Raw genomic sequence first — 12,930 nt, 5'->3', positions numbered from 1 at the left:
TGAGAGATTATATATATATATATAATTTTTGTTAATAGTATAACACTCATCATATATATAAAAATAATAATAGATAAATACCAACTCATATAAATTTATAAATATGACACTCTAACTATTATAAACTAGCAATGAACTTGTGTGATGCACAAATAATGTTGTGAGCTGCTATGTGAGAAGATATGATAAAACCTTCAAAATATTTTAAAGTAATAACATAAACTAGTGTTGTGATAATATGAAGATGTTTTTGTTAAATTAATTATGTAATACAAAATTAAGGGGATGAAGAATTTAGACTATAGAGTAAATGTCATATAAATTATAAATTAGTTATTATGTGGTGTAAGTAATAAGTTGATTGTTTGTTTAATCTTAATTTTTGTTTCTTCAATGCTATAAAGTTAGTATAAAATTTTTGTAATATCATGTTAATGTTTAGTTGGCTTATGAAAATACCATAGAAAATCTATAATTTCACATTTATTTTATTGAAATATGCTAGTGGTATCAAAGGCCTTGTAACTGAATTGGCACATTCCCATGCATAAAGTGCTTGGGGGTCTAGGGGGAAAGTGTTTGAACTGTGGAGTTAGTAATATCATACTAATAGTATGATATTAGTAATATCATACTAATAGTATGATATTAGTAATATCATACTAATAGAATTTTATTATAGTCCAAAAAATTGTAAAGAAGGTAAGGTGAAAAGTTAAATGAAAAATTACTCTAACAAAGCGCCACATGGCAGAACTGCGTAATCTCTCACATGAGTTATTTGCTCTCTTATATAGAACAAGTGTGTATGCTTGTGTCTTATAAATGATTTAAAACCATGGTAGAATATGGTTTTACATTGCGCATCAAATATTCACTCTACTTTTATACTCAAAACAAAAACTATCTACCCAAATTACTCAAACCTAAATCACATTTAAGCCCCTAATATAAAAAGAAAAAAGAAAATAAAAATACTCGTAAGGGTTTCGGTAGCTTAATGGTGGTTAGAGGCCAATATAATGGAGATGGCAACCCCTCAAATTCATCTTTCTTTCTCTTACAAATACTTTGTCGATCTTTGTCGATCTCAGGCCTTTTATTCTGGTAATAGTAAAACAATACATTTCTTTTATTTTGGTTTTTTTTTTTTTGTTGAGAATCTTCTTTTATTTTGGTTAGTTATTACTATTAGTCTTTAATTTTTATTTTGTTTTTAATAATAAAACGGTAGGTATGTTAAAAAACATAAAGAAGAGAGAAATGTGTGGTGTAAACTAAGGCAATTAATGAGATTAATGATTTAACAGTAAAAATAATTTTACGTGAACTTTTGGGTAACGGTAAAAAAAATGAAAAGAGGTAAAAAAAAAAAAAATGTAAAATTAGAGTTGTGTGGACACTTTTTGGATTGGCACTTATGCTTGACACTTATGCTACCCTCCTCAGAATCCCACATCGAAGAATACTTCTCCACTTTTTGCCTTATAAGCGTGAGCTGAAGGAAGTAGTGTACCATCAGTTATTAATAACTGATGGTACACTCCTCTCTTCGGCTCAGGCTTATAAGTGAGAAAGTGGGAGGAGATTTTCTCGATGTGGGACAAGTTCCCTAGGGAGTACAAAAAATAGTTTCCCTGGGAGTACAAAGCCACACAAAAAGAAGTTTCCTTTTATTGTGTGGACACTTTTTGGATTGGCACTTATGCTTGGCACTTATGCTACCCTCCTCAAAATCCCACATCGAAGAAATACTTCCCCACTACTTCCTTCAGCTCACGCTTATAAGGCAGAAAGTGGGGAAGTATTTATTCGATGTGGGATTCTGAGGAGGGTAGCATAAGTGCCAAGCATAAGTGCCAATCCAAAAAGTGTCCACACAAGAGTGTTACATGGTAGAATCTCATGTATTCCCAAATGAGGTCTCTACTTTTATATATATATACACACATGTGTGTGCATAACTACAATTAAAAAAAAAAAGGTTATAATTACACACATATATGATTCAAATTGTAGTCTCTCTCTCTCTCCCTCTTTTATTTTTTTATTTTAATTTCTTTTGGAAATACACATGAATTTACTTTTTTTATTGGGCTTTTTTTTAATGATTTATTTATATTAGACTCTTCGTCTTTTGCATCTCATTCACTCACCTAGAACAAAAATTAAAAAAACTTAAATAGGACACGTGACGTGAAATTAGACAACAATTGGAATCCAATTTAGAATTTATTGGATTTTCTCTCAATTTTGTCTATATATATATATATATATATATAGACTAGCTATTGTCCGTGCGTTGCATGGTTTTTTTAATAACTTTTTTGTAATAACTAAAAAAAATTGTAGTGTCTATTAAAAAAATTATAATGAAGCAAAGCAAACAATTGTTTCTTTTTACGTCAAAGATATTCAATTCCTTTTTAATTTCTTTATCATTTTTTTATTTTAATAAAATATTTCCAAATTAATCATATATTTGTTATCAATCTAATACATGAAGTTTTGATTTGAAAGAAAAATAACAATGGAAATAAAATTACGTCTTGATGCGGTAGTCACTCTACAAGTATAAATACTTCTGGAGTGCGCGGGGAAGGGGGGGGGAAGGGCCAAGGTTCAACCATTCAAGTCTCTAGGAGGGAGCTTCACACACATATACACTTAGATTAGGTTAGAGTAGAAATTCTATCTTGTATAAAAAAAAATGCTTATTTTTTTAAAAAAATTATTCTAAAAAATGGAAAGCAAAAAAATAAATATAAGAAGAAGAAATAAAGAATTGTGAGATATATTGATACTTAAAGATAAAGATAAATGTAGGTTTCAGTTAGCCCAGCTGGTAAAGTCTTTGATGGTTATATAAGAGATCTGGTGTTTAATTCTCGCTTATACCAAAAACTTATAAAGATAAACAAAAATTTAACAATTACTGTCACAAAAAAATAAATAAATAGTAGAGATAAACAAAAATTTAACAATTACTGTCACAATGATAGTACTCTTTAAGTGAACTTTCTTTTACAATGATAGGGTTGGTGTCAATCTTATTTAAAGGTATCATAATCTATCTAGAAACAAAACTTAAAACATGTTATGAGAAGATCATCATGTGGCTTTAATATTTAAATTTTTTTTTTGAGAAAGAATATTTAAACTAACTATAAAAAAGTCAAAAATTCCTTAAATAAATAATAAAATATATATACACACACAAAAGTCAAAGGTAGAAATTGCATTGCAAACTAAATTGAAATGAGCCTGGCCTATTGCATTTGCTTTCAAGTTTGATACGCATTGATACGAATAAGAAATTTAGAAAAAGAAAAGTCCAAGTTTAAAGTTAAGGGTACGGAAAAAAAACGGATCAAAAAACTTGTAAAATTGGATTTATAAGGTAATTTGGATTTGAGTTGCTACAATCTTTGGAAAACAAAGAATTTGGTTTCTTTACATTAAATTATTGAAGAAATTAATTATGAAAAAAAAAATTATTGAAGAAATTGATTTACATTTAGAAGAAATTAATTGTAATAATACATTAATAATTGATAGTTGGAAGTGCAATAGTTAGGAAAATTATTCCGCAAATGACAAATTAATAATTAATGGCCATAAATAAGAATTAAAACATGATGTTATGTTATTATGATTTTATGAATGAATGATCCCTTTTCAAAAAAAAACATGAACATAAATAGCATAGTAAATAAATACATTTACTTAATTCAAAATATTAAATTATATGTCATGTGTTTAGTATTATGACAGCCACATTGATATGTTCAAAAATAATTTTATGACACATGTCATTGTCTGGGGAAATTATTATATACTCTCAGAGTACCATAAATACGTACTCTCTCCTCTCACATGAATGGTGGGTCCCAATAATTAAATTCATGGTGTGACCCATCATTTATGTGAGAGGAAGGAGTACACATTTATGGTACTCCAGGAGTACCTAATAATTTTCCCATTGTCTGGCCATATTATACCAATTAAATATATGAACTTTTCATATATAATGAATTAGTGTCATCATAGCATACATCTACCAGTTTTAATATTCAACTTTTATATTATATTGATTCTAAAAAAAAATCACATTATATTTATAGATAAATAGAATGATTGATTCAAGAGAAATGAATATATAAAACACACACACACATATATAAATATAATTAGTGCACACCTATAAATAATTAATGTGTATTTAGTTATTTACTCTATTGACACATTCAATAAACTAACAATTTGACATAAATGCAAACTTTGATGAGGTGAAAGCGTACATGAAAGAGTCTAAAAGAATGTGCAAAACTCCATATCTCCCACATGATGCTTATATATATAAAAATAATTTTCTTCAATTTTTAAGATTAAAAAAACAAAAAAGTAATTAAAAACTTTATTTATTGTATTGTTGATTTGGCATGAATAACATTTATTACCATGTGAGTTCAAGTCATTCATAATAATAAAAACGATAATTATCTTTTTGATAGAAAAATTTGAGAATATCCTTAATCAAGATTAATAAGTTTAGGAACACAGCATTTATTATAACTTGTATCCATTATTGATGTTTAATTGGTGGAGGGAATAAAAGATTGGGATGATTCCTGCTGTGGCTACTTTATTTTTTTGTTGGTTATTCAGAGGCTCAGAACTGCTGCCTACTCTGACAGCAAGGTACAGTCATACACACAAAATATTCAAAGCTAGGTGCAGCATAGCCATACTTTTAGGTTGCACAAAACAGGTCAGAAAGGAAGTGCGTGCTTGTTCAATGATCGCGTTCGTTTTTTTCATACAATTGACACTGTTAGGACTGAGCAAGAGAAGATGTGATGTTAGTAGTAGTACTAAAAGGAAAATGGAACAGTCCCTTTGAAGGGGAGAAACTAAGAAAGGCATGTGATGTAACAAATGCTGTCTCCATTTTCATGCATGCTTCAACTTCTTATGAAAAGGGAATATACTTAGTAAGTTGCTGTGGTGGGACATCAGACAAGCATCATTATCATGGAATTGCATCATTGGCTCATGCCAGCTCTAATTGACAAGAAAAAAAAGCATCACATGCCTTCTCTTCTAGTCTCTGTGTAAAATTTTCAAGCCATGCCGACTTCCCATGTGACACAAGTTATCTCACACATTTAGATATATATGTATCTTCTATTTCAAGAGTCTCACATACTTTAAAAGAAAATATGCATATGTTCTATAAATGAGACAATTATTGCTATGTGACACCATTGAAGTAACCATGGTCTCTCTCTTCTGCATGATTTGCCCCCATCAGCTTATCAATTTCAAGGACCAAACTTTAGGCAATGAACTTAACAGTAAATTTCTTAGCAGAACTTTAATAAAGACAACCCAGTTCACATATTTAAGCCAAAAAGTATACCACCGCTTTTCTCCTTGCTCTCTCTATCTCCTTTTATAATATTATGACCCAAGTAGCCCAAACAATTGTAGGCCCATGTACTTGTAGAACAAGCATATTAACCTTATGTTAGTCTATGGTTAGCCTAAAAGGTTAGTCAAGTATTCTCTAGCATATAAACCCTACATTGTAACACACCTTTGTATGCTCTCTTTTTCATTATTTCATACTTCCACTCATTATTCAATTATCACACATGGTTACATTACAACTTTAACATTTCAAATAACGAATTGACACATGAACTGTTTAAGTAGGGAAGTACAGTTCACCAAGAACACAGTGACATTAACAAACAGTGACACAACAGAAACACAAACGGAAGAATCCAACATTTGCATTTTACAAACTAATATAAATCTTTTCCATTTACGAATAATACTAATAGGAATCATGTTTTATCAAGGTCTACAAAAGTTTTGGTCGGATTGATTAAAAAATATAATAATGACAGCATAGCTATCTTCAGCTCATGCTATCATATATGCACTGCATACCATTATGTTCCTATCTTAAATCTTGCTTTTTATTTGCATTCTGTCTTAAAAGAAAGCCTTTACAATTTCAAACAGGAGAATAAGCATCCAGCAACCCTTGCATATATTAGGTATGATGATTTGAAATATTCACAGATTTTTTTGTACTCAATATGATTTTTCTTTACTCAATATGTCACGTCCACAGAATTCCCATTAAGGATTTTGTTGTGCTCTTCTTTGTTCTTGCTATCCTTATCTTTGGTGCTCAAAGGTAGTAGTGGTGGAGATGTAGAGGCACTGGATCGATCTGGCAACTCTGCAATGGAGAAAACTAAATCACCACATAGAGAGATTATGCTACAGCAAGTGATAACAATAATTGTCTCTGAAATTCTGTCCAGTTTTAAACTAGTGAAACATATTGTCTATTAACAATAGGTCTTAATGCTACTAATGGAAACGTAGATGAGCTCAGATAATTGCCACAGCAACCTCATCACCATCACCTAAATCAGAGACAGCCTTATCTTCCTTCAGTGTTGTACTGAAAATTTAAAATAACACGACCCACTTTTCATTAAGAGACATTGGACATTTTCAGAAAATCACATTCAACCATAACCTAGGGCAGAAATAAGTAGAAAAATATCATTGTTAAAGCTAACCTGGGAATTTCTTGTCAACAAAGAACACTAGCAAATTTACCGTATACCTGTGTAATAATAGAATTTCACTACTAGTAAAACAAATAATAATAAATTCAATAGCAGAACAGAATCCTTCTGTTACCATGCGACGACAATGTCAACTGTGTAATGCTTGCGAGATGCTATAATTAGGAGGCTCTGAATAATGGCAAATAACCAAGCTAACTGCTTAATGCACCTGCAAGATGAAACCACAAGAGTATCAAAAAATTTAGGGTTAGTAAAACAGGGATTTTTTTTTTAAGGCAGAAGAAGCTTAGTATGCAATTGATAGTAATTATTTACCTCCTTGTGCCAAATTTTTGATATGTCAGGACAAATACTAAGGTAAAAATCATGTGTGATGAAAAAATCAAATCACCACAGCCATATAGCACTCCAGTAGGAACTGCACATTAATATAGATCAATTAGCATCATTTTGTATGTAATTATGGAAGCATTATAGAATGAAAATAGCAGACTAATTGAAGTCTTACAGTTGATTAAAATCACTTCAAGTGCACTTTCTGGAGGAGGAAGTCTGGCATATTTTGAGCCCTGAAAGAGACAGTTGTACCTGATTGTAAAAACTTACTTTAATAACATGTTAATAATATTAAAAGATATATTTTCTTATGACAAAGCAGCAATAAGCATCATGAGATTATATCATCAAACTGACAACAAATTATGTGGAATTGTTTAGAGTTACCTCACGACAGTGATAGTTTGGACCAGGAAGCTGAGTTGCATAGAATGTGATGATCCGGAGAATTTGACAACCCTAAAGAAATACAACAAATGCCTAAAGGAATTTCATTAAAATATACCAAGATAACATGGGTACTATTTCTTCCATTTTTTCAACCTTCAATAGGTTGAATAAAAGGTGTGCGCGCGTGGTGGGGGGGGGGGGGGGAACAGGGTACAAGTGGTTTAATGCATGGGCCAATAACACAGAAGAACTAAAGCAATGTTAAGAAAAATTATAATAATTTCATGACTAGATAAATTCCTCTTGCTCTAGGAGAGAAGAAAAGAAAAGCAATATCAATACTGAAAAGGGCATTTTTCTTTTGATAGCCTGGGGGCTCACACATAAGCCATTGCACTCTTTGTAAAATTTTCACAGAAGAGTGTCTTGCCTGGTATTCCTAGACAAGTAGAAAAATATTCAATTAAAAGCGACAAGCCTGATAACTAGTGTCATCTAATGAAATCACTTGATCAATTGAAGTGATAGAACTGAACTCCACTTAAATGCATATGCACCAAGTCTGTAGAAGACATCTCATAAATCAATCCAATGGTGCAAACTTTCCAAATATACACTACATAATATCCAATGGTGCATGCCTACTGCAACGGTAAGAAAAAAAATATTTATCCCCTTATGTTACACTTCATTTTGACGCCCTCTGATATCGTTGGTGACCTCTCCCCCCTACACTACAGTAAGTCTGTCACCATCTCTGATATAAAGGTAATTTATATTTCATTGTTTTGTTTTTTTTTTTATAAGACTGATTTGGTTTTGGGAGTTCGCAATTTATTGATTGTTTGAATCTATCCTAGTTATTGTGATTGTTTTTCTTACTCATCGAAAAGCGTTCTCTATGCATGGCATGACTTTCATGAAGGAGCCGCAAATGGGGTGTATGAATCATTAAAGTTGTTGAGGGAATCAGGATTTGATAGGTCTGCAGAAATTTTTGAAGGTTGGGCATGGTTAGGTTGATAGAAGGGCTTCAAAATGGAGGCCATGTGAATGGCCAACGTGGTAAAGAAATCCCTGAGGCTGGAGGAGAGGAATGTGGTGGAGGCAGTGTAGCAGACCATTTACAGATCTGGGAGATGCCCAAAGCTCACCCACTCTCTCTATGATTTCAGTTTTAAGGTCTTACAGCGGGTTGGACATGGTTGGAGAAAGGTGAAAGACAATATAGTAGATGCCTGAAGAAAGGGAGGAGGGATGGGCGAATAGTAGTTAGTGATGCATTTATTTGGGATCCCCCCCCCCCCTCTCTTCTTAGGCACTTTAATCGCAAACACTGAATTGATTTTCTAAAGGTAACCCATTTTTAATTTTCTTTTATTGAATTGAAATATGTTAACAAAACCACAGCTGCAGCACATTAATTCTCTTTAAAGCTGCAATTTCTCCATATTGAGAAAGACACTGATGATGAATAAGGAGTAATAATCGCTCATGTTGGCTGGATGTTGTCTCAAATATTACTGACTTTTAGGATGAATTTAAGGGTTTTATTAATTTATTGTGAATAAAAATAATTTTAGGTTGATTTTGTACTTCTACATTATATTCATTTTATAAATAAAAGTTTTAATTCATACAACTATTGGAATTACAACACATATTACTGACCAAACACCAGAAAATATTTTCCAACACATTTTTAGGATTGCAATTAAAAAAAAGAAACCAAGTCAGTTTCCATAAAATGTTTTCTAAAAAACTGGTCATTTCCAAAACCGTTTTCCACCAAAACAAAGGCGTGTAAGGGAAACAAAGAAAAATATTTACACCTTAATATTTATTTTAAATAATTTATTTGATCTTTTGGAAAATAATTTATAATTGTTAATATAAAAAATAAGATCTTAAAAGGTTTACACCTTATGCCTTGAGGACTTGTTTAATGGAAAATAAAATGCCACATCACATGCTTTTGCTTTTTAAGACTATGCTTATGAGGTTGTGGAATTATTTTTGATTTATGAAAGTGCTCTTCAGGAGTTAAAAAATTGACTCAAATTTTAGGCACATTAAACAATTTGATATTTCTAGAGGTTGAAATCCTAACAAACATTTAAACAATACATACTAAGCACACACTGAAAAGCTGCTGCTGAATGTTTTACCAGAACAAAGAGTCAGTTCCTAACCCAAAAGATCTCTCCAATAACAAGAACTTTAAAATAATTTTCTTATCAGTTATAAACAACAAAACAACTCATTTGAAGCAAAACCAAGCACAACCTTCATTGTTCTTCCTAAAGGAGATATCAATCATGATGATCTCATGAAGCATGTGCAGTTAAAACATCTAAAGAGCTTATTTTCAGCAGAACACAATAAATAATAACAATAATCTGTACTTACAACTAAATAAGCAAGAACCCTGCACCAAATCAGAACCGTATAGATTCTTTTGCTCTGAAAGAAGAAAGGATGAAAAGTCCACTGCAAGAGAATCAGTAGCATATTAGAGAGGACAAAAATAAAATAAAAATAAAACCAGAGAGAATTTTATTAGCACACTGCTAATTAAGCTAGTTGAACTTGATAAAAATGGGAATAAACCAGTCAAGACAATAAGATATAAAAGAACACCTTGAATGTGACTCACTCAGTCATAGCTTTAATAGATGATTATGACACAACATGTACTAATAACATAAAACCAAAGAGACTATGTATAGCAGAACATTATGCATGTATACAATATACAAGGTATGAGTCAGCAAGTTTAGAGAGAGGGGGGGTGAGGGTGGGGGGGGGGGGGGGGAGGAGATTGTATTACCAAAAATGTATTTTCATATGCATTTATTTTTAGTCATTTTATCTATCATCACCATAACAAAAAAACAAAAAAAATTGTACCACATTCGAAAATAGGGAAGCGGAGAGAAAAGGGGGGGGGGGAGAGAGAGAGAGAAGCTGAATGAATTTCTAAATTAGATGTAGCTGATTCTACAGACTACAGGGAATGCTAGTCACACAAATTATAAACAAAAATCTCTGAGAATTTTGACACTTAACCTAGTAACAAATATAATAGCCAAACCCAAATAAATCAATGTTAGATTTCTAAAAAAATTGATTGTAACAGGGGGGATGAGTGGAACTTACCAAGATAAAGGAAAAGAAGATGAAGTTAAATATAGACTCACTCATATATGCTTTGCTCTGACCAATTTCCTAAGATACACAAAAACAAAGGAAATAAATGCTACTGCAATCTTACATCAAAGATTATGGAACCAAATTGCAATCCAAAAAGTGGTACCCACTGGAATAAGAAAGAACCCAGCATCCTGAAGTATTGGTCCTGGCCGATGTAAATAATGGACACCATGAGCAGCCAATCCATGGACATACTGTAAATGGAAACAAAACTATTCCATCAGCATCTGAATAATTCCAATTTTGACATGTAAGAAGATACTACAGAGAAAGTTCAAAACAAGAAAAGCCCAATAATGCAAAAAAGACATGAACGAGATTGAGACTCAGAGAGAGAGAGAGAGAACAAAGCACTTTGTTATGTAATATGGAAAAACATCCATCAAGAAGGATGGTTTTGGTTGCTCCAATAGTTAGTTAGTCAGGTAAGAAAAATGAAATTAAAAAATTAAAAAGGATACTAAAACTCCATCGGAGGTGAACAATAATATTAAGGAAAAAAATCATAGCTCTCCATTTGAGGTAAAGTGTTTGAAAGACTAAATTTGTGATCCACAAAAAAGAACATTGCCAATCATCCGATGAAATTGTGGAAGCAACCTCAATCATCCTATATAAACAAAATTTTGATAAGATGCAAGAATATAGCGAAAGGACAGTAATGTCAGCGATGTCTCTCATCACCACCAGTAGCTAAACTCTTTGAGCAGTGTATAATTGTGTAAGACTTCAACACCATTCAAGCCGCGAGAGACTAAAAAGGCTTCATGAAATCCATCAATCGTCTTTCACTAAGGTACCAAATTTGAGAAACTTAAGTACAACTATGTCAATACCCTAGGGTGAGTTGCATGCATAGCTACTAAGGTAGAAAAATCAAGAACTCAGTGTGCTAATACCATATTCGCAACCTCTTTTTTTAATCTAAGCATTTTGCTTTATTTACAAAATCATCAACCAAAACCAAAAAAAAAACATTATCATCAATCAACAGACATTCCTACTACATATTAAATACAATGTTTTCCGCGAATAAACCTTGGCGTTGATTCGATATTTGTTAGAACTCCAAACAGGCAATTCATTTTCAGCTACTAATTTGCAGAACCAACAATTAAAACCAACATGTTGCCTATGTATTCATGTCATTCAACCTCTTTTTAACTAATATTTACTAAATCACAAAAACATTCTATTATACAACAAATTATCAACACTAATTCTGCAATTTACAAAAATAAAAAATCAAAAAATCAAAAAGAACAAAGAATAATATAGAGAGAGAGAGAGAGAGAGAACCTGAAAAACGAGTCCAGCGAGTAGAAGCTTCCAATTTTCTGAAAGGAGCGAAACCTCTGCTGACGCCTCTGTGCATATTTTCCTCCAAAGCTTCACATTCAAACCAATAATAAATATACAAAAAACACAACAACAACAAAAAACAAAAAAACAAAAAAATGGCAGAGAGAGAGAGAGAGACCTTAGGAGCCTCGCGAGCATTGTAAAGAGGCATTTTGGAATCGGAGGTTAAACGTAAATTGATATGGAGGAATCCGAAGGTTCAATCATCATTCAAAATTAAAAATAAAAAGCACCATGCTATGCTATGCTATTCTGGATTTGAAGTTAAAACGTAAATTGCTTCAAATTCGAATTTGAACCGTCTAACCTCAGAAAAAAAGTTTTTTTTTTTATATATTAATAATAATAATAATAATAATTAAAGAAACAGACAAATCAGTTGTAATGAATAAAATATTTAAAAGCGGGATTAAGGATAGAGTCTCGTATCTAATCCACATCCACCAACGGATTTTCAACTAATTCCAATTATTATTAATTAAAACTTAAAACGCTCTCTCTCTCTCTCTCTCTCTCTCTCTGGCATTCTCTTCTTGTATATGTGTCAAAATATGGAGGCAAATGAGGGGAGGCAGTTGGAAACTAAGTTTGGAGTTTGCGAAATACCGAAACGAATTTATAAGAAACGCCAAAATTATTATTTATTTGACGATGATGACCAACGAAGAAAAGTCGGTTGGCAAAATGCAAACAGCTCGTGCGTTGTAGGTATCACGTGTATCACTTGTGGACCGATGATCTGTTTAAATCATGGGTCTCTCTCTCTCTCTCTCTCTCTCTCTCTTCTTTTTTTAATGAACAAAAGTGAAAAATGTCTTCACTTCTAAGTCTATCTAGCTATTTATTTTTAAGATATGATAAACTATACTGCAGATGTTATTGGTGGGATAAAAAGGAATATTAGTGGTGAATTTATATATAAAATTTATAACAATAGGACACATTGGATTTGTTGTAAAAATGTTATGGACAGAGCATTTTTTTTTTTTTGGCTCTCATATTACTCTAGTTT

The 12,930-nt window shown here is 31.8% G+C and overlaps 1 protein-coding gene across 2 annotated transcripts; it reads right to left on the bottom strand.

Annotated features, from left to right (window-relative positions):
• Window positions 1–5,785: 5,785 nt before the first annotated feature.
• LOC142606856 (phosphatidylinositol:ceramide inositolphosphotransferase 3) lies at window positions 5,786–12,286 on the bottom strand. 2 transcript variants are annotated; one of them, XM_075778214.1, is made up of 11 exons: window positions 12,037–12,286; window positions 11,856–11,945; window positions 10,664–10,750; window positions 10,503–10,571; window positions 9,753–9,833; window positions 7,341–7,412; window positions 7,126–7,186; window positions 6,933–7,035; window positions 6,730–6,825; window positions 6,606–6,652; window positions 5,786–6,256 (listed from the first exon to the last, which is right to left on the bottom strand). In XM_075778214.1, the coding sequence occupies exons 1-11, from the start codon at window positions 12,067–12,069 to the stop codon at window positions 6,126–6,128; spliced, it is 870 nt and encodes a 289-aa protein (XP_075634329.1). In that variant the 5' UTR covers window positions 12,070–12,286; the 3' UTR covers window positions 5,786–6,125. The 2 variants fall into 2 exon arrangements, with proteins under 2 accessions (XP_075634329.1, XP_075634330.1); XM_075778215.1 differs by lacking the exon at window positions 6,606–6,652 and having other exon boundaries at window positions 6,125–6,256; window positions 12,037–12,214.
• Between the last annotated feature and the right edge of the window lie 644 nt (window positions 12,287–12,930).

This window comes from Castanea sativa, chromosome 8 (assembly GCF_040712315.1).
Source record: "Castanea sativa cultivar Marrone di Chiusa Pesio chromosome 8, ASM4071231v1".
In the NCBI taxonomy this organism is placed as follows: domain Eukaryota; kingdom Viridiplantae; phylum Streptophyta; class Magnoliopsida; order Fagales; family Fagaceae; genus Castanea; species Castanea sativa.
This window is presented reverse-complemented; position numbering and strand designations above follow the sequence as displayed.

Coding starts and splice junctions, on each gene's coding strand:
- LOC142606856 (XM_075778214.1), bottom strand. CDS start 12,069: ATGCCTCTTTACAATGCTCGCGAGGCTCCTAAG. Junction 11,946..12,036: donor ATGCTCGCGAGGCTCCTAAG/GTCTCTCTCTCT, acceptor TTGAATGTGAAG/CTTTGGAGGAAAATATGCAC. Junction 6,653..6,729: donor GTTGACATTGTCGTCGCATG/GTAACAGAAGGA, acceptor ATTATTACACAG/GTATACGGTAAATTTGCTAG.